This window comes from Oncorhynchus masou, chromosome 31 (assembly GCF_036934945.1).
Source record: "Oncorhynchus masou masou isolate Uvic2021 chromosome 31, UVic_Omas_1.1, whole genome shotgun sequence".
Classification (NCBI taxonomy): Eukaryota; Metazoa; Chordata; class Actinopteri; order Salmoniformes; family Salmonidae; genus Oncorhynchus; species Oncorhynchus masou.
In genome coordinates this window covers 74,160,301-74,180,365 of record NC_088242.1, presented here as the reverse complement: position 1 = coordinate 74,180,365, position 20,065 = coordinate 74,160,301, and the positions used below count along the sequence as shown (strand labels likewise).

At 45.0% G+C, this 20,065-nt stretch overlaps 2 protein-coding genes across 2 annotated transcripts in view; both read right to left on the bottom strand.

Annotated features, from left to right (window-relative positions):
- The window catches only part of necab2 (N-terminal EF-hand calcium binding protein 2), a 129,078-nt gene extending 124,928 nt beyond the window's left edge, over positions 1-4,150 (bottom strand). The window contains exon 1 of the mRNA XM_064952992.1: positions 3,789-4,150. Coding sequence (XP_064809064.1) covers positions 3,789-4,106 — 318 coding nt within the window. The 5' untranslated portion in view covers positions 4,107-4,150. The remainder of the gene's footprint in view (positions 1-3,788) is intronic.
- A 2,067-nt stretch (positions 4,151-6,217) lies between these two features.
- The window catches only part of hydin (HYDIN axonemal central pair apparatus protein), a 68,893-nt gene continuing 55,045 nt past the window's right edge, over positions 6,218-20,065 (bottom strand). The window contains exons 52-85 of the mRNA XM_064951922.1: positions 19,707-19,879; positions 19,342-19,540; positions 19,127-19,226; positions 18,870-18,969; positions 18,591-18,759; positions 18,247-18,488; positions 18,020-18,128; positions 17,670-17,874; positions 17,318-17,553; positions 17,065-17,216; positions 16,760-16,955; positions 16,574-16,682; positions 16,218-16,451; positions 15,750-16,111; positions 15,356-15,516; positions 15,155-15,249; positions 14,819-15,032; positions 14,481-14,702; positions 14,268-14,394; positions 13,934-14,099; positions 13,630-13,777; positions 13,268-13,478; positions 12,858-13,079; positions 12,581-12,750; positions 12,147-12,345; positions 11,895-12,053; positions 11,413-11,693; positions 9,099-9,318; positions 8,744-8,956; positions 8,344-8,507; positions 8,065-8,215; positions 7,633-7,863; positions 7,287-7,511; positions 6,218-7,045 (exon numbers count right to left, since the gene is read on the bottom strand). Coding sequence (XP_064807994.1) covers positions 6,536-7,045; positions 7,287-7,511; positions 7,633-7,863; positions 8,065-8,215; positions 8,344-8,507; positions 8,744-8,956; positions 9,099-9,318; positions 11,413-11,693; positions 11,895-12,053; positions 12,147-12,345; positions 12,581-12,750; positions 12,858-13,079; positions 13,268-13,478; positions 13,630-13,777; positions 13,934-14,099; positions 14,268-14,394; positions 14,481-14,702; positions 14,819-15,032; positions 15,155-15,249; positions 15,356-15,516; positions 15,750-16,111; positions 16,218-16,451; positions 16,574-16,682; positions 16,760-16,955; positions 17,065-17,216; positions 17,318-17,553; positions 17,670-17,874; positions 18,020-18,128; positions 18,247-18,488; positions 18,591-18,759; positions 18,870-18,969; positions 19,127-19,226; positions 19,342-19,540; positions 19,707-19,879 — 6,675 coding nt within the window. The 3' untranslated portion in view covers positions 6,218-6,535. The remainder of the gene's footprint in view (positions 7,046-7,286; positions 7,512-7,632; positions 7,864-8,064; positions 8,216-8,343; positions 8,508-8,743; positions 8,957-9,098; positions 9,319-11,412; positions 11,694-11,894; positions 12,054-12,146; positions 12,346-12,580; positions 12,751-12,857; positions 13,080-13,267; positions 13,479-13,629; positions 13,778-13,933; positions 14,100-14,267; positions 14,395-14,480; positions 14,703-14,818; positions 15,033-15,154; positions 15,250-15,355; positions 15,517-15,749; positions 16,112-16,217; positions 16,452-16,573; positions 16,683-16,759; positions 16,956-17,064; positions 17,217-17,317; positions 17,554-17,669; positions 17,875-18,019; positions 18,129-18,246; positions 18,489-18,590; positions 18,760-18,869; positions 18,970-19,126; positions 19,227-19,341; positions 19,541-19,706; positions 19,880-20,065) is intronic.

Below are 20,065 nucleotides of genomic sequence, written 5' to 3'. Positions count from 1 at the left end.
ACCAATGCTGCCATTAAGACCACACTCAACACAAGCAATAAGCAAACAAGAACATGTACATTCAGAGGAAGGGTTTCTCATGGCTGGGGATTTTAATGCAGGGAAACTGAAATCTATTTTACCTCATTTTTTACCAGCATGTCACCTGTGCAACCAGAGGTGACAAACTCTAGATTACCTTTCTCCACACACAGAAACACATACAGAAACCCTCCCTTTGGAAAATCAGACCATAACTCTATCCTCCTGCTTACAAGCAAAAACTCAAAACAGGTAGTACCAGTAACTATCTTGCACTGACTCTATGCACACTCACTGGACTCTGCTCACAAACTCACACATACTTACACTTACACCCCAACACACACCCTACATATGGCCACACACACATAACATGTGCAAACATGCATACTGACACCACATGCACTTTCACACTCACCACATACCATGCATTCAGACCCCTTGACCTTTTCCACATTTTGTTAGGTTACAGCTTTATTCCATGTATAAAATTATTTTTTTCTTCATCAATCTACACACAATACCTCATAATGACAAAGCGAAAACAGGTTTTTAGAAATATTATTTATATTTATTATTTACATTTACATAAGTATTCAGACCATTTGCTATGAGACTTGAAATTGAGCTCAGGTGCATCCTTTCCATTGATCATCCAATAGATGTTTCTTCACCTTGATTGTCGTCCACCTGTGGTAAATTCAATTGATTGGACATGATTTTGAAAGGCACACACAGAGAAAAAACCAAACCACGAGGTCGAACAAATTGTCCGTAGAGCTCCGAGACAGGATTGTGTCGAGGCACAGATCTGGGGAAGGGTACCAAAAAATATCTGCAGCATTGAAGGTCCCCAAGAACACAGTGGCCTCCATCATTCTTAAATTGAAGAAGTTTGGAACCACCAAGACTCTTCCTAAAGTTCCTCTGTGGAGATGGGAGAACCTTCCAGAAGGACAACCATCTCAGCAGCACTCCACCAATCAGGCCTTTATGGTTGTGACCAGACAGAAGCCAAGTCTCTGATTGTCCTTGAGCCTGGACTTAAACCCGATTGAACATCTCTGGAGAGACCTGAAAATAGCTATGCAGATCTGCAGAGAAGACTGGGCGAAACTCCCTGAATACAGGTGTGCCAAGGTGTGTCATGCCCAAGAAGACCCAAGGCTGTAATCTCTGCCAAAGATGCTTCAACAAAGTACGGAGTAAAGGGTCTGATTACTTATGTAAATGTGATATTTCAGTTTTTTTTTATATTTCTAAAAACCTGTTTTTGCATTGTCATTATGGGGTATTGTGTGTAGATTGCTGAGGATTTAAAAAATAATCTATTTTAGAAAAAGGCTGCAATGTAAAAAAATGTGGAAAAAGTCAAGGGGTCTGAATACTTTCCAAATGCACTCTCCACTGCTGCTACTGTCTATTAACTATCCTGTTCACTTTATCCCTACCTATATGTACATAAAATAGCTACCTCAATTACCACGTACCCCTGCACATTGACTCGGTAGTGGTATTCCCTGTAAATAGCCACGTTATTTTATTTTTTACTCATTATTGTTATTCACTGTGTATTTATTCCTCATATTTTGTTTTTTTATCTTTAACTCTACATTGTTGGAAAATAACACGTAAGTAAGCATTTCACTGTTCTACACCAGCATGTGACAAATAACTTATTTTTTTTTAAACCCTGGCACAGAGCAAGCAATAAATAATATTAATTAATACCATATGTTTGTCCTTCAAAAAGAGATAACATGCAATTAAAGCAAGTAGTAAAGTCTGGTATGGCTGAGGCTAAAAATGGTGCAAATGACAACAACATTTACATTTCATGGCCAATAATCCAACTAAAATCTTCTGTAAATGTCACTTGCTGGATCTATATGGACAGTTTAATTAAAAACCTTAAATCATCACCTCTAAGTCACTCACAGAGCTAGAATGTCCTAGAGCAATACACTACATCGACAGGCAAATGCAGAAGCAAACTACATTGCTAATACTGTATATCTAGTATACTGTATGATGCTGCATTGTCATTCAGTGTATACTAGGTGCAGTCAAGACTTTATACAGTATCAGCTGTGCAATTTATTGTGAACTTAAAAGTGGGCTCAGCAGAGAATGTCTTATCTGGTTTTAAATGGCCACCCTGTACAACTCTGTCTCTCTCACTTTCATATACTGAGTACTCTCTCTCCCCTCACCTCACTCTCTTTTTCTCTTGCTCTCTCTCATGCGCGTACACACGCACACACACACACACACACACCACAGTCACACACACACACACACCACAGTCACACACACACCACAGTCACACACACACCACAGTCACACACATACACACCCACTAGGATACTTCTACCCCTCTGGTCTCCTAAAATCAGTTTCCATGCACCACTTCTTTATCATCTTATCTGGGTCTGGGTCTTAGTCTAAAAGTGAACTAGTTTCTCTCACTCTCAGGTTTGTTTTATCCATTAAAGCAATATGTAGATCCCTAGAGAAACGAGCATCAGATACACATTAGGCAATTATGACTAATACTATGGCAACACTTTGACCTATTAAATCAACACTGCTGAGACCAGCTTCAGCAGCCTACCCCACAGTGTAGGCTAATTGCTGGGTACACTGCAAAAGCATAATAAATTATAAAAAATAAGATATGATGTGCTAGTGCAAGGTAAAGACAAGGTGTCTGACTATCAGTCATATATTAATCTATAGCTCTTTATAAGATTTTTAATTAAGACAACATTTAAAGATGCACTATGCAGAAATCCATTTCCTGGTTGTTAAATTTCTAATAGTTTGCCTAATTTCAGTTTGTGACCAAACAAGCAAGTATAGATTAAAGAACCATTGCACCTAAACCTCTGTCAAATATTTTTTTCACGACTAAAAATATTGTATTTTCAGCTGTTTGAAGCTGGTGTACAAAACTGAAGGTAAAAGACCAAAAACGTAACCTAAGAACAAGAAGCATAGAAATAGCGCCCCTATAACATATCTACCGCTTCTTAAACTTGATTTCAATAAGAATGACAAATCTATAAATCCCATTTCTATGTGAATTTGTCCGGGTCTCTCAAACAGTTGCTTATTGTAGCTTTAAATTACTGTATATGCATGCTGTGGAATCAAAGGCCAATTATGTAACAAACTGAACACATGTAGGAGAATTTACATCTATTGATATCAATTTGGAGCATGGATAAAAACCTTTTTATTTTTTATTTAAATGTAACCTTTATTTAACTAGGCAACTAAATTAATAACAATTTCTAATTTACAATGACGACCTACCCCGGCCAAACCTGGACGACGTTGGGCCAATTGTGCGCCGCCCTACGGGACTCCCAATCACTGTCGGATGTGATACATATTCTAGGATGTATAGCCTATAAAACACCACTCAAAACCAATATGGGGGACGTAACTCTGAGTAGCCTATTTGATTTGTTTATGGGTGCTTATCATTAGTCCAATATTTATGGAAAATATGGGCCAGATAGGCCTACTGATTACAGAGAAACTTTATTTTCAAGATATTTATAGTGAGTGCATGTTTATTCAGAGAAGCTAGAATTAATGTACAGTATTTGCACAACATTGAGGATGATCTTTGAGCGTAAGTGCGCACTGAATTAAAATGGGACTTTCTCCCGCCATCTATTCCACCTCAGCTACCATATTAACGAATCATGTGCAGGTAAGATATCTGGTAACAATACAATCAAGTTAGCGATACCTACATCCAATATAACAGAGATGCCTTTCCGTGGCTCTGGTGCGAAGAACTGCTCTTGGGCAACCGACGCCTCCTCCTTCGCGTATTCCCGGGTAGAGATGCTTTTGTTGTCGCTCATCTTGGTGACTATCCAGCGGACGAGCCCGTCAATTGCACCGGGCTGGGCGCCGCTGTTTCCGGACTGTGCAGCCGTTGCTGACTCGCTGTCCTGGTCCACGGGTTTTGGTTGCTCTTTGCTGTCCTGAGCCCGGAGTTTCGGTTGTTCTTTTTGGAGCAGTTTGTGGACACCGTCCCTGCAGTAGCGCGCTGCTTGCTCACACATCCTTTTGCACCGGAGCGTTCATGCTGAGCGCTATGGGGCCAATCCCTCCCTCCTCTCTTACATCATCATCGACCCTCCGAACATCTCCGAAAACACACCTCTCCTCAACATCACTTCAAACTTTAAGAGGGTTCGTGGACTATTCCAGGTGACTGTCTATTGATGCCTTGGCAATATTCGATTAGACTAGTCAGCATCTTGCCTGATACAGGTCTACTTGCTTAAATATATGAGAAGTTATTGTATATGTAGAGGTTATTGTAAAGAAATTTAAGTAAACGTGTTGAGAGACATTGTACAAAGTGAACTGAAGCACCGTGAACTAAGTTAAAGAAAAGTATATGAGTCCTTACAACACTACCTCTAACAGATCTCTATCAGTTGTGGGGCAAATTAATCAAGTCACTAGCTAACTACGTTTCCATTAGGATAGTGGCATGGTTGAGTGGGGTGGTGTCACCCAGTGTATGTGGTTCATTAATTAAACCACTGATTAGGCCCCCTGTTGCATTCATAATCTCTGCTAGATGAAAAGTTTGGCTGATGATGATCAGAGACATTGGGCCTCACCATAGAGCGCAGAATTCCCCACCTACATGTTTCATCTGAGCCCCTCTAAATTTTGAGGAATGTCCCTCATTACTAGTGTGTGATGTGTGCAACTATAAAGGCCCATGCAGGATAACCTTTGTGAGTTGAAAGACTCCCTGGTCCTGCCCTTTTCAGAGAGGTGATTAAGTCATTCCAGGCCCCTCTCTTTAATTAGCCAAATCCACCAGAGTAGGAAGAATGCTCTGCCTTTAGAAATATTTAGATATAATTATTGCCATTTTAATGTGTGGCATAAAACTGCATATGGACATCCTCCACAGCAGTTGAGGAGGAACCCATTCTTAGAGGAAGTCTTGCCTCAGGCGACTAGAAGTGCATCCATCCGCCTCTGGTCTCTTGACAGAAGGCCTGATGCCCAGCAGAGCACAGCCAGTCAGACCTGGCTGGGTTACACTAAATGGATCTCAACAGGACTTCTGTTTATGTGACTCTGGTTACTTGAGCTTCATCTGCCTCATTGCTACCCTACACAGATCAGGCAAACAAGCCCAGTACAGGCAGCCCAGCATAGACAGGCCACTCCTGTGGTCAGGCCCAGATAGATGTGATGCCCCTTAGCAAAGAGCTCGGAGCGTTCCATAGAGGAGAGAGAGAGCTCCTTCACTGGATCATCTTATCTGTCTACTCTGATTACAGTTCAGCTGCATCATAACTGCTAGCCAGTTTCAAACCGACAATCATAAACACAACACATGTCCTTTCTGTCAAAACTGTTCATCCTCTTCTGGTCACCGTCTTCTATTGAGACCGCACAAGATAGGGGTATCAAGAACAATCTGATCATATAACAAGTCCATCAAATAGACCCACAGGCTATGCAGTTGGGGTGGGAGGGAGACATACAGTGGGAAAGTGGTGGTTATGCCATCCATCCCTATTGAGCCGATAGCCTACACAGCACAGCTCACAGTACTAAGTTAGTTCTGGCAGAGGGACTGCTTGACATGGCAGCAAAGAAACAGGGGATTCATGATCCTGTGAAAAATGAAAGAACAATTTGAATTCCGTGGTTAGGAAAAAGAGCCAATATATGTACGTGTGTCTGTACAATGCCCTCCCACTCCCTCATTAAAGCTCTCCTACTCACCAGATTAAAAGCTCTGCCAGGAGACTTCAAACCCCTGCGCAATATTTAAATATGAAAGAATTTAACAACTCATTGATTGAGAGAATGAGGGAAAATTGCAATAGTTATCTGTCCCAAAACACAGGCACTCATCCTGCTTGCTAACTGTATGCTCACACACACACACACACACACACTCACACTCACTCTCTCTCATTCTGACACACCTATTCAACTGCTGTTTATGCAAATTGAAACTCTTTTTATATTTCATGCATCTTGAACACCCATCCTGTTCCCACAAATGAATGTAGGAAGTCACTGGTGCTGACACAATGATTGCTATTTGGAGGAGTAAGTGCTCTCCCTAGTGGCTCTGAGAGGGACATGATCTAGAAGAGATAAAATCCAACAGAGCTGATACGATAGACCCTTTCTGCTATAAATATATTTATTATTTAGTCTCACAATGTATAAATCTCCTAAGGCTTTATAAATAGGACAACAACACATTCTTATTTGTAAAATCAATAACTAAATGCGATTACTGTAGCCTACTGATTTAAAACACATTCAACAAATACGATTCTGTGCTAAAAGTACAAATGTAAGTGCAACGGAAGAAAAACACCCATCTATATGACATTTATTAGCTTGACATTTGCTTATAACTATATCAGTGTGGAGTAAACATATTGTAGTATCAACCACATTGGACTGTGGATACTGTATAGAAGAGGTTCACCCTCCTCTAGGAGGTCTTGTCCCTCTGGGCCAGCTCAGGGTAGTAGCCCTTCAGGTAGAAGACCCAGGAGATGCTCTGGCCGTGGCCCTCGGAGCGCGGGCTGGAGATGGTCAGCTTACCACTGCAGGGCCCTCGGGAGCCAAGGGGAGGCCCCTCGAACATAACAAGAATGTTATGGGTCTTCTTGGACCGGATGGTCTCCACGCCCTTCACAGTGAAGGATGGGCTGTCCACCTGGAAGGAGAAGGCTGTGGTCTGGACAAACACATTCTTAAAGGGGATGGACACGCTGGATCCGGCGCGGATGGTGAAGGGGCCCTGGGCTTTGGGAGGTGTGCAGCACCCAAAGAGAGGGAACATGTATTCTCCTCCAAACCCTGAGGAAAGGGTGAGCATGCCACGGATCTCTCCCAACTGACAGGGCTCAAAGTAAACCTCCAGGCTGATGTCTGTGCCTGCCTGGTAGCCAGCTGCAGCGTTGATGTTCTTCTCCACAATGAAATCAGGACTGTCCGTCTAAGAGAGATATCATATCATCAGAGACATCATTTTATGATCATGCATTCCCCGAGATAATTAATTAAATCTATAATGGAAATGCTATAGCTTGTATTGTCCAACGTCTACAAGATATTCTATAAAAGGTACAATTTGTAGAGAAAGGCAGTAAGACAACAGATTTCCAGGTAACAGTGGTCATCAAGCATGAGCAGTGTGCCTGGATGTGTGGGTAAATGATTGCAGGTGGATCCAGTACCTTGCAGGCATACTCTGCCTTGACGCGGGAGTAGTTGGTAAACTTGGCAGAGACGGAGTGTCCGCTGCCCAGCGGAGCACGGAAGTAGAGCGGTTTCTCATGAGACGCTGGCAGGGCTTTCAGCAACAGCTCATAGTGGAAGTAGCCCAACTCTCCATTATGAAGAATGAGACGAGCAGTGGATTCGCCCGCACGCAGTGGCTGGTACTCAAATGAAAGAGTGGCCTGCGATTTAAATAAAACCAAACAAAAATGGAACAATCAAGCATTGGTTTGATACAGTATATGCTTAGGAAAAGCAATCATAGTCAAGATAATAGATGAAGTCAGATGCGTGTAGACCCACCTTGGACAGTGCAGGCGTGGAGAGCTGTGGAGGCACACTGACGTCTGGGCTGCGGCACTCAGCACTGAAGAACAGGCTAATGGGGAGGGGGTTCTCCACCCTGACAGAGGCAGAGGCTGTCTGGCGCACCGGAGTCATCATTTCTATGGTGCTGATGACACCCGGCGCTGTGGCCTTGAAGTTCAGGTAGTAGAAAAGGTACTCCCCTGTAGACTCATTACGGAATGTCACCTGGAGGGCAGGAAGTAGAGGAGGACAGGACACATATGGTTAAATACAAAGTCAACTTGGAAAACAGCAGACTTTGGCATTCTTCATCTATGTGTAGGTAGCAGGGTAGAGTAATGATCTGGGTTTTGCAATCTAAACATACAGTACCTGAAGATAGATAGCATTCTCCTGTATGCATTTATAATGTAGATCTCCACTCACCTTGGCGTTGTACTGGCCCTCCTTGTAGGTGAAGAAGGAGACCTTGTAGTCCCTCTTGGCCAGAGCTGGTACATCCAGATAGTCCAGGCCCTTCAGCGACACAGTGCTGTCTGGCCTCTCTGGCTTCATGATCTCCACTACAGCACGGAACCTGCACACAGAACAGCTTAACACTGGCAGCTAACAAAATTGTGGCAACGTATTAGGAGTGTAGTGTGACAGTGGTAGAATCAGTAAGAATCAGATAGACGTCCTGCTAAAGTAGTAGAATGGTGCTACCTCTGAGGTTTGGAGAGCCAGTTCTGGACGGGAACCATCTCAGTGTACTGGGTCTTGGAGGGCATCTCGTGGGTGATGGTGGCTACAGCCTTGGGGGCCTCAGCAGTGCCATGCAGAGTGTAGAGCATGCCTGTCCCATCTGGAAAGGAGAAGAATACAGAGCCCTGGAAGAGGCGCAGGAGGACAGTAGGGTCAAGCAACAGAAACAAATCACAGGATGCATCTATAATACATAAAGCATTAATATGCTGTATCATATGAACATACTATTTGACTAAAACTAAAATATGTTAATTGTCGGCAACAATAATAATTTGCCATCCTATTCAAGGTTCTTCACACTACAAATATGCTCAGTCTGTTCTAGAGCCAAGAAAGCGCTGCAGTGAAAGTGTCTCACCAGGTGCTTCTTGCCATCGGCGGTCGTGACCATGGGTTTGTATGTGATCTCGTAGGCCTTGTTCTGCTGGTAGGGCTCAATGATGAAGGAGGGAGGGCCACTCCAGTGCTCCCCCTCCATCACAGGCTTCAGAGTCCAGCGCTGGTTGGTGCGGTTGGACAGGGTCAGTGACTGGATGTGCTGACAGCGCACCTGACACACAAAATGCAACACCTGTGAAGAATGAGACGGGTAGAGAAAGGGGAACAAACGATAGGGAACAATCATTATTAAACACAGGTCTCATTTTCTATGCAGATTTTGTGTTTATATTGTGCACATGCGTTGTATTAAAGAGATTTCCAAGCAGCCTTACCTCTTTGGTGACCGGGGGTAGGATACAGGAGCCTGCCAGGGTGAGTTTGATGGGCTTGGCTCCTTCTATAGAGCAGGGCAGGTCATCATATCTCAGCTCATGGCTCAGCTCCACAGGGGAAAAGGTCACCTCAAAAGGCACCTCCATGCCGGGGCAGATGTAGCCTTCTACAGGGGTGATGGAGAAGTCTCTGCCAAACCTCTTCATTTCCCACTGGAACCTGACACAGTCACAAGGATGGATACATCAATACAACGGATGCTAGATAATGGCCATTATTACCTATTGTATAAGTATGTAGCGGTAACATAGCATACTTTACATTTTTATGACCATCAATAATAGGAGAGCATACAGTATCTAATAAAGTATTCAACTTTATCATTGACTGACATCGGTTCAATTATTTGAATTCCATTTATTTCGGGGGTTTCTGAGCTCAATGCGCAGTTTCTCTACAGAAATCAGATCAAGCCCCAACTGAAGGATGTAATATGGGGTTGAAGTTTCAAACAGGCCAATATTCTACATAGTTTAGTGCAGAAAACGTGGTAATTAAGTACATAATCCATTACGTGCCTACTTGTCCGGTCTGTGTGGGCCCAGAGATGGAGAGATGAGAGAAAAACGTGCGCTCCAGAGGCATAGAGAGCAGTTGCCTCGCTAGGTACACTACATGACCAAAAGTATGTGGACACCTGCTCGTCGAACATCTCATTCCAAAATCATGGGCATTAATATGGAGATGGTCACCAGTTTGCTGCTTTAACAGCCTCCATTCTTCTGGGAAGGCTTTCCACTAGATGTTGGAACTTTGCTGCTGGGACTTGCTTCCATTCAGCCACAAGAGCATAAGTGAGGTCGTGCACTGATGTTGGGAGATTAAGCCTGGCTCGCAGTCGGCGTTTCAATTAATCCCAAAGGTGTTCGATGGGGTTGAGGTCAGGGCTCTGTGCAGTTCCTGATTCATCACTCCAGAGAATGAGTTTCCACTGCTCCAGAGTCCAAAGGCGGCGAGCTTTACACCATTCCATCCGACACTGGGCATTGCACATGGTCATCTTAGGCTTGTGTGCGGCAGCTCGGCCATGGAAACCCATTTCATGAAGCTCCCAAAGAACAGTTCTTGTGCTGACGTTGTTTTCAGAGGCAGCTTGGAAATCGGTAGGGAGTGTTGCAACTGAGGACAGACTAATTTTACACACTACGCACTTCAGCACTCGCCGGTCTGGTTCTGTGAACTTGTGTGGCCTACTACTTCGCGGCTGAGCTGTTGTTGCTTCTAGATGTTTCCACTTCACAATAACAGCCCTTACAGTTGACCGGGGCAGCTCTAGCAGGGCAGAGATTTGACGAATTGACTTGTTGGAAAGGTGGCATTGAGCTCTTCAGTAAGGCCATTCTACTGCCAATGTTTGTCTATGGAGATTGCATGTCTGTGTGCTCGATTTTATACAGCTGTCAGAAATGGGTGTGGCCTAAAATAGCTAAATTCACTCATTTAAAGGGGTGTCCACATACCTTTATATATATAGTGTATCTCTGCCTGAAAATACATGATCTAACTGATTGATAGTTGGTATTCAGCAGTCATATACACTGAGTATACCATTAGTAACACATTCTTAATATTGAGTTGCATTCTCCCGTTTGCGTCCTTAGGGTTTGGCCAGGGTAGGCCGTCATTGTATATAAGAATTTGTTATTAACTGACTTGCCTAGTTAAATAAAGGTTAAATAAAAATAAAATAAATATACGCAATCCATATCTCAATTGTCTCAAGGCTTAAAAATCCTTCTTTAACCTGTCTCCTCCCCATCATTTACACTGATTGAAGTGGATTTAACAAGTGACATCAATAAGGGATCATAACTTTCACCTGGATTCACCTGGTCAGTCTATGTCATGGAAACAGCAGGTGTTCTTCATGTTTTATAAGTATGCCTTATTTACTTAGAAGAACTGTTAAAATAGTGATGTCAGACCGCATAGAAAGAAGCTCTAGACATGAGATGACTTAGAATGAAATAATAAAGTCATCAAATAAAACAAATGTAATATACTCAACTGAAATATTTTATTAAAGTAAAGTAATGTGAATAAATTATGGTTATTAAGTGATAAGTAGTAATAGTCAGTCACTACGATCATGGGACACATTTTGTTAATGCTGTGTTGTTACAGAATTCAACCCAGATAGTGCATAGTGCAAAACTAAAAAAAATAAACCGTGATTGTTTTTTAATAATTGAATCGAAACCGAATGAACCTCAAAAAGCACTAATCACTCAGTATTAATGTCAGAGTACCTACCTGGCTCCGATGTCTCCAGTGTTCTGCATGATGATGCGTCTTGTGACCTTGCAGCGCTGAGCGACAGCTCCAAAGGGCAGGTAGTCCTGGTCCAGCTTGACCTCCACTCCCTGACAGCAGCCCTTCAGTACCAGCAGGGGGCGAACCGTGCCCAGACACTCAAACTGCAGCTCTGACGTGAAGGGAGCCATGCGCTGCCTGGGAGAGAACAGCACCTCCACCAGACAGCGGCCCCCAAACGGCTTCAGGGTCACCTCACCTGGCGGGTTCACAGACAGCACCTACGGTACAGGAGAGGAACACGTCTCATCACACTCACATCTAGAATGACAACCCCATGAAAAGGAACAGTCTTTTTGGCTCAACTGTGTTCTCTTTATCGATTAATTCTGAGCAAAATATACATTAATCTAGCAACTGTACTATTGTGTGTCAGTGAGAGGGAATAGTGTCAGTGGTGTGGAGCTGGCTGTGAGGCGTACCCTGGAGTCCAGCAGAGTGTGTACAGTAGAGCTGAGTAGCAGGGAGAAAGTTAGAGAGGAGTGGCTGTTGTTCACCAGGGGAATCACCCTCCTGATCTTCTGACCAATCTGCAGAGCCCCCAGATTCACCAGCTTGTGTCTGGGGTCCTCAAAGTCAACCTGGTAGCAGGAAGTTCACAGGGGAGGTATGCATAAAGACACACACAAGCATGAACACACACATACGCAAGCTCCCACACACGCACTCCTCACCTTCATCTCAATGCCTTGACCTAGGATCTCGACCATCTGCTTGGCACAGTCATTGATCTCGAAGACCACTCTTTCATGGTAGCGCATGGCCTCCCGTGGGTAAAAGGTGATGGGCACCTCCATGGACCCACCAGGGGACAGCACCTCTGGCTGGAAGCCCACCTCCAGGAATGGGGTGTTGGAGAACTGACAATCTAGACTGGAGAGGACAATAACCTGCTATGGCAGCTCCCTCAATGAGAAACACTGATATATAAAGTATGCCTTTCCCTGTCAGTGCAGTGAGGCCTTTTTCATTACATTTCATTTGGTAGTTTGAGAGGAAATTAAATGGTCTGACAGCAAGCCTGATAATGGAAAAATACTGTTTTGTTTAGGTTTTGAAGTTGTCGCTCAAACACAGGCAAAGTGCCAGACAACCTGTCAGCTGGTACCTGATCCCTCTCTCTCCCTTGTTGCTTATGATCAGTGTATGTGTGGCTGGCACCATCCCTGCACAGTAGATAAAGTTCATTCCAAAGTTGTGTTTCGAGAAGGAGAAATCCAGGCCAGGGGCAACCGCTGAACCCAGGATGGAGCAGCTGAACACAGGCCCGTTCTTAATCTGAAGAGAAGTGAGAGAGAGAAAGAGAGACAGAATCATTCATAGATTGTAATCATACACACAGTAGATATAAGGAGGAAAAGGGAGAGCAATGATGCTAAGATCACCTTGATGTTGAGGCCCACGTCTTTGAGCACACACTTCTGCAGGGGGAAGAATGTGACAATACAGCGGCTTTGTCTGCCCACCTCAACACTCCCCTTGTCTGTCTCCACCTTTAGGTGGCGCTGCATCTCCGCCGAGCCCCATAACTCATACTGAACATCCAGACTGAACTTCCCCAGGTTGGACACGAAGAAGGTACACAATGTTGTATCACTGAGCTCCACCTGAACAAGGACAAAAAGCAAAAGGAAGAGAACAAAATGTAATTATAAAACTCAAACAGGGCAAAGGGGAGAAAGTACCTCTGAATTTGCATGAGTTTTGTACTTCACACAACAAAGGCTTAAGGGGAGTTCGTTGTATAATTAGCCTTTCTGTCTGAGCCTTAAGCTTTGAAGTGGACATTTCTCACTTGTTTGAAGTCCACCTGATGATAAGAGTTGCCTGGAGACAGCTCGGTGACGCCTCCCTCGGGGCTCTCACACTGCACACAGGCATTCATGCTGTAACCCTCTGCCTTGATGTTCATATTGAGGGGCTGGACCTTCCCTTTCACCTGGACCAGCAGGTTAAAGGTCACTACTCCATCTTGTGTCGGGGTGAAAGACACAAACACAGGGAACCTGCAAGACACCAGGAGAGAGAGGATGTTTTGTGTCAAGGGTATCACTCTGACAATATAGTAACTATAACTACAGACAGTCCCTCTTAGGCTGATACACCATTCTATTAAATTAGATTCAGGTGTATCACCGATGAAGTTGAGTTACACACCTGTCTTTAGGTGGCACAACCCCCTCCATGGGCTCCAGCTGCAGGCTGTCCAGGAAGGCCTCTGAGTAACGGGATGTTTCCTTAATGAAGAACTGAAAGGGCTGATTCTCTCCATTCAGCAGATACACTGTTTGGTGAGCCTTGTGTCCTACAGAGACATATTCACAGAAACATGTTGTCACAACAAATGTTCACAGGTTAAGACTGATGTTGTGTTTAGGATAATGTTATTAAGAATTATCTCATATGATAATGATTCTAGTGCAGTGGGTATTTTCTACCTTAGTTGCTTTATTGCACTTACCCACTAGCAGGTTTCCCAGGTTAAGATGGGCATGGTCCATGTAGACAACAGGCTCACTAGCTGTTCCAACGAGCAGGAAGGGCACAGACAGGTTCTGATCTGGGATCAGGAAGGTCCAGAATGACTCCACTGTATCTGGCTCCTGGGCCTGGAACTCAAAAGATACCTGCAGCGGGAAGAATTAGAGATTTTACAGCTGACATTTTCTCCCAGTAAAATAGTAAAATAGCAGAGAACAGGGTTCGCTGGAGCTGCACTAAAAGCAGCAAGAGTAGCGGACATTTTATCAGTGATCAAGGACCTCAAAGTGAAGCACAATATACACAAGCCATACCTCTACTTTTTTCCCAGGCTGAATGGAGGTATTGGGTGTGAGACATTGGAAAGGGGAGGCACCTGCATCCTCACATCTCCAGATAAAGGAGTAAGGCTTGTTGGTGGGGTTTACAATGCTGAACTGCCTGTATGGGGGGAAAAGATACAATGAAATATACTATTCAAAAGTAGTGAACATGTTCTTGGCATGAGTGATCAAGCTACAACCCACCTAAGGATGGAGGAGCCAATGCCCACAGATCTGAACTCTATGACCCTAGTGTTGGGGTCCAGGGGGGCCCTGGGCAGGGCCCCATGAGGACCACGCAGTTCTGGGTTACGTCTGTTTCCACTGATGTAGTCTGAGTCCTCCAGGTGGAAGTGGCAGTAGGGCAGTAAACTGCGACCACACACCACCATGGTGGGGCTCTGCTCGTCTTTCAGGTTTGGGATGCTGTCATAAAACACACACATAAATACAATATTTGAGATGATGAAAGTGCGAAAGCACACATCAAAAATTTACTCCGCCTTGATTTGTAAGTGTGTGTCTATGTTCCTAATCCTGACCTGCAGACCAGCCTGGCCTCACACTCTGCTACCTCGAAGGGGGAGAACTTGATCCTGAAGGTCTGGGTGGCTCCAGGGCTGATGATACCCACACTGGGCTCCACGGAGAAGGGTGGCAGGTCTGGGTCACCCAGCATCAGGCATGACACGCTCTCCAAAGAGCTGGCAGGTCTCACCCCTAATCTACTGCTCTGACAGGAGCGAGGGCTAACGTCTGGAAATATAGAGCACAGATCATGTCAGTTACAAGGTCTGCTGATATACAGTACATACAGTATATTGATAGCATATTTCTACATTTTCCCTCAAAACCAGAAGGCAGTGTCTGAAAGTTACCTCCATGATCAAAGTTGACACCTTTTCCATATCTGTCCATTAGGACCTGCCATGAGTACTCCAGCTTCACACTGCCTTTGTTCACCATCTGGAGCCTGCACACCATGGGACATGATGAAAATTAGAGGAACTAAAATTACATAATTTTGATTTCTGACTTACATATGAAAGGCACAGAAACCCAAATAGACATTAACTTACTGGAACATTCTGGTCTGATAGAGCAGTGTGTCCTTGAAGCGGATGGTCTCTGCGTTGCAGGTGAACTTAGCATAATCACACACAGCACTGATGCGCAGCTCCGTCTCCCTGAATGACTTCTCTACTACAGAATGGACTGGCTCTGGGTCTGTCTCAATCACCTGGGGACAGACAGGACACACAATTTAATATTGAGCTCTTTATCAGTGTTTAAATTGAATTGCCTCTCATTCCTTCATGGGTCATTATACACATAAATACAGTGCAAGTAAAGCTTCTGGATAAATAAAATGTGTTTCCATTTTATAAATAAAAAAAATATCATGAAAGATTCTGCTTTATCCCAGCTGTTTTATGACTGGGTGGTCAGTCACAGATATTTTGATGACTTCACCTTCTTCTTTGTAGGCTGTTGACTGCCCACTTGTTTTCCAGAGTCGACCCACTTGACGGTCCTGAGACGGTCATCCCAGTCTGGCACCTGGTCCACTGGCTGCTGGAACACCACTCTGCACAGCTTACACTTCACAGGCTGGGCGATCAGCATCACGGGCTGCTCTGAACAGAAGGTCACGGTCACCTCCTTGGCACAGCCTGCATGGAGGTGGCCCACCTGGGGGGAGAAGGAGACTTGGGGGCCATCGGCGGGCCACTCGAACCTCAGCACGTTATTGCTGCTCAGGTTGGTCATGGTGAAGGTCTCCTGGTAGGGCCTGGACACGTCACAGTCTCCAAAGAACAGCAGGTCCCCCTTACCTGGGTACAAAATACAAGGGAGGGACACATATTCAACGAAGGGCCTGAAGTAGTGGAAAACATGCACACCTTTGCTGTATCATTCTAAAAAGCTTTGAGGCCTTACCATCTGGTGAGTACTCCTTTTGCTGAGCCTTGCTGTTGATGTTGTCCAAGGAGATGACGTCATGGTAGCCCTCCCCCAGCAGCCGCACCACTGTCTCCTCATACTGGTTGTCCACCACTAGGAGGCGCATGTTGGCCTCGAAGCTCTGGGCCACCACGGGACTAAACTCCACCTCAAACTCCGCCTGCTGACCGCCTAACAGCACCAACGAGGCAGTGTGCGCCATCTGTCTCTCTAAGGGGAGAGGAAGGATGGATAGGATGAACTTTACAGTTGAAACAATCGTATTACTATACAGTGTCTCTACACAGTGTCTCTGCTGGTTTTCTCATGGACCAGTTGTATACTGTACCAACCTGTCCCGACCTCTGCATCTATCTGTGATGAGGAGATGTTGCTGCAAATGGTGTTGGGAGCAGCTCTCAAAGTGAACACCCCCATCTTATCCAGAAGATCAATGTGAATCTGCAAAGCAGTCAAATAAAGCCAATGTATAAACAGCACTGTTCCAAAAACGTAATATAAACAGAGGATGTTCTCACCTGAGCGGGTACATTGACATCATTCTTCAGCACCAGGGGCAGGGTCTGGGCCCGGCCCACCAGCAGCCGTTTGAACTGCAGAAGAGGGTGTCCACGGCTGGTCCTCAGGACTGGTCTCAGAATAGTCACACTGGGCAGATTGCCATCACCCATCAGATCAAACACCAACACCTTGGACTTGGCCATGGGTTGCAGACTAGGAAATACAGGAGAGTGAATGATGAGAGAACAGTTTACCCACACATACAGGTATGCACACACACACACACACACACACACACACACACGCAAACTGAGGTATGTACCTGGTAGCTCCCTCCAGGGTGGCCTCAAACACAGCATGGTAGGTCTGCATGGTCTGAGGGGCGAAGGTGATGATGGCAAAGGCATGAGAGTGACTGGGTATAGAAAGCCTGCCAGGCGTCAACTCAAACACCTCCGTGCTACGCACTGATATCTGTAATAGACAAACAGTCACTGTTCGCCCTGCTGCCTTACAGCCTACAAACACAATCAATCTCTGTTTCATAAACATGTTCATCAGAAAACCACCCATACCTTCGTAAGGACAGGTTTAACTGCGAGGCTCAGCTCGCAGGGCACCTTGCCGTTGTTGGTGAGGCGGAAGCGTGCTTTGGCCGGGCGACCCACCAGAACATTATTGAAAACAAATTTGTTCTCATCCTGGATATAGATGCCCATGGAATCACGGAATTGCTCACAGTACAACATGGTGCTGGTCTTGCAGATACGGTGCTCCTCAAAAATAGAGGCAATGTCTTTGTATGCAATCCCTGTAGAAAAAAACAGACATTTGGAAAGTGAGTCGCAATTTCAACATAAGCACTCAGGGCCAGGACTAAAGTTACATCACATTTCCTTCTCAACCATTGCTAACTCATATAGACACCTGACATGCAGACTTCAGCCACAAGCCGGTAGGGGATACCGCCTGGATTGTCTGAGGGGTCTCGGTCAGTGATGTCCAGGGCCAGGCACTCCTGCCAGCGTCCTGCCTGCTCTGCCACACAGTCTACCGTGACCACCTGGTGAGCGCCCGGCGCCAAGGTACCAAAACCAGGCACCAATGAGAACACGCCCATGGTGAAACGGGCCTGCACACCGGAGAAGAGAGGGGGGCATGGGGATGGGGCAGTGGTGGATTATGGATACATATTCAAATGTTTCTCTTCATTAAGGTCATTTACATCTGCTGAAGTTAGTTTCTAGGTATGTTGTAAAACTAGGAGGAACTCTTACCAGAGTGGACATGCCCATGTCCTTCTGGATGGATTCAGTTCGCCGCACTTTGTTTCCAGTGAGGGGTTTAGCAGAGTGGTTCTCACGTGATGTTCTCTTCCCCACAATGCTGCAGTGAGACATAAAGAGGCATTCCATGACTTTGGGTTATACAGAGAAAGTGCTAAAATAGAGGAAGTATTAGGAGTGAGATACAGTAAGGTTAGAGTTCATAGTGGTGGTCATACCCTCTCCTCTGGGCAGGCTGTGGCAGGTCTTTACACATCCTGCTGATGTTGAAGCGGATCTCAAAGTCTCCTTTGTTCTCTATGGTGAAGGTTTGTGTCTTGCGGCAGCCGTAGACTAGTGGGCCAAAGTTAATGTCACTGGAGGGCATGATGTTGTATTTCGAGAAGAGGGACTGGACTGAAACTTTGATGGGAATGATGGCAATGGTCTCTCCACCCTCTGCAATATTTGGCTCAATCACCTTTGGGAAAAAGCAGACACCTGTAAGGCACCAGTGGATACTGAGACTGAAACAGCACACTGCTGAAACTCTTCACAAGTTTTATTGGTTGAGTCTACTAACTTGACAGCGCAGAATTGGTTGCTCTCGGATGGACACCTCCTTGTTGTGGCGGAACACAAACTGGACGCATGTGGGCCGGTCGTTGGGGTTGAGGGAGCCCTTCTGTGGGGTGATGGTGAAGATCTGGTTCAGGTCTGGCACGGCTGGGTCTGTGGCCTCCAGGATAAACCTGGGAAAGTGGAGGCAAAGGGAGGGCTGGTGGATAATGTGCTTAATATGGTAAAAAAATGACATGATTAGCAGTTAGCTTTAGTATAGTGTATGTTTATTGATACTCACTTGAAAGCTATTTCATATTTGCCCTTGTTTTTCATGTTCACAGAAAGCTTGACCTCCTCAGATACTTTGATGGTTCCAAAGTCTAGACCGCCGTCAGCCCCTAAAAAACAAACACACGTATGGTAGATCAAGGGAAACACCATTGTTTTCCCTTTCACAAACAGGAAAAGGAATTCATCCAAATCAAAGGGAGCTGGTAAAATGATGCATGTGTGAAAGAAACAAGCGTATCTGTCTGTGAGAACTCCTGTAAAGACCTTTAGGGAAGGTGATGTCCAGAGCCACGTCGTAGGCCTCAGCAAGGATCTGAATGTTCTCTGTATGGACAATACCCAGGATGTTCTCCACATCGGACACCTAACACACACAGCAACACACAGACAGAAAGTCACACAACAACAATATGAGATAAACAGGAATAATGCAACATGATGATACCAATCATCAAATTAATTATCACCCAGTACTGTACCTCGAGGCGAATGGCTCTCTTCAGGTTTATGGGCTTCATGGCTCTGAAATGCATCTGCAAGCAGAACTCAGAGTGTGGCAGGATGATGCCCTGGTCCTGAGACACACTGAACTCATCCCCCAGCACCTCCAGCCCACTCAGCCTCCAGGCTGCAGGCAGCAGCGTGTTGTTACGCAGGCACAGATTCCTTGTGTCCTTCCTGAGATTTACAACCAGCACAGGGAGAATGGAGTATAGTGGCGAAAGGAAAATCAACAGAAAACTACCATGACAAAAACAAATTCCTCTACTTTGAAACTGACACGTTAAAAAGCACTACAGTAGTTCTGTGCAATGTGGACTACAGCATTAATTAATTCCCTGACCTGTGCAGTAGAATCTTATCAAAATGCAGCTGCTTGCGTTCGATCTCGAGCTCGGGCCGGACCCCGCGACAGGAGAAGCGGAAGATGGCTGGCTCTGGGTTCTCTTTAATACAGCACACCACACTGTCCTCTATCTGCCCCGGGCTCGTAGGGTATGCCCACACTGTCAGCTCCTGCAAGGGCACAACATGGATAAGTGGTACTCTGTGATTACCATACAAAGTCTCATAACAAAATGTGGTTATTACAGTTGTATACTGATAACATGAAAAATGTATGGATGTGAAACTGTTCATTGATAATATTAGTGACAATGACACCTTCCTGGTATGTTTGACTACATTCAACTATGTTATGAG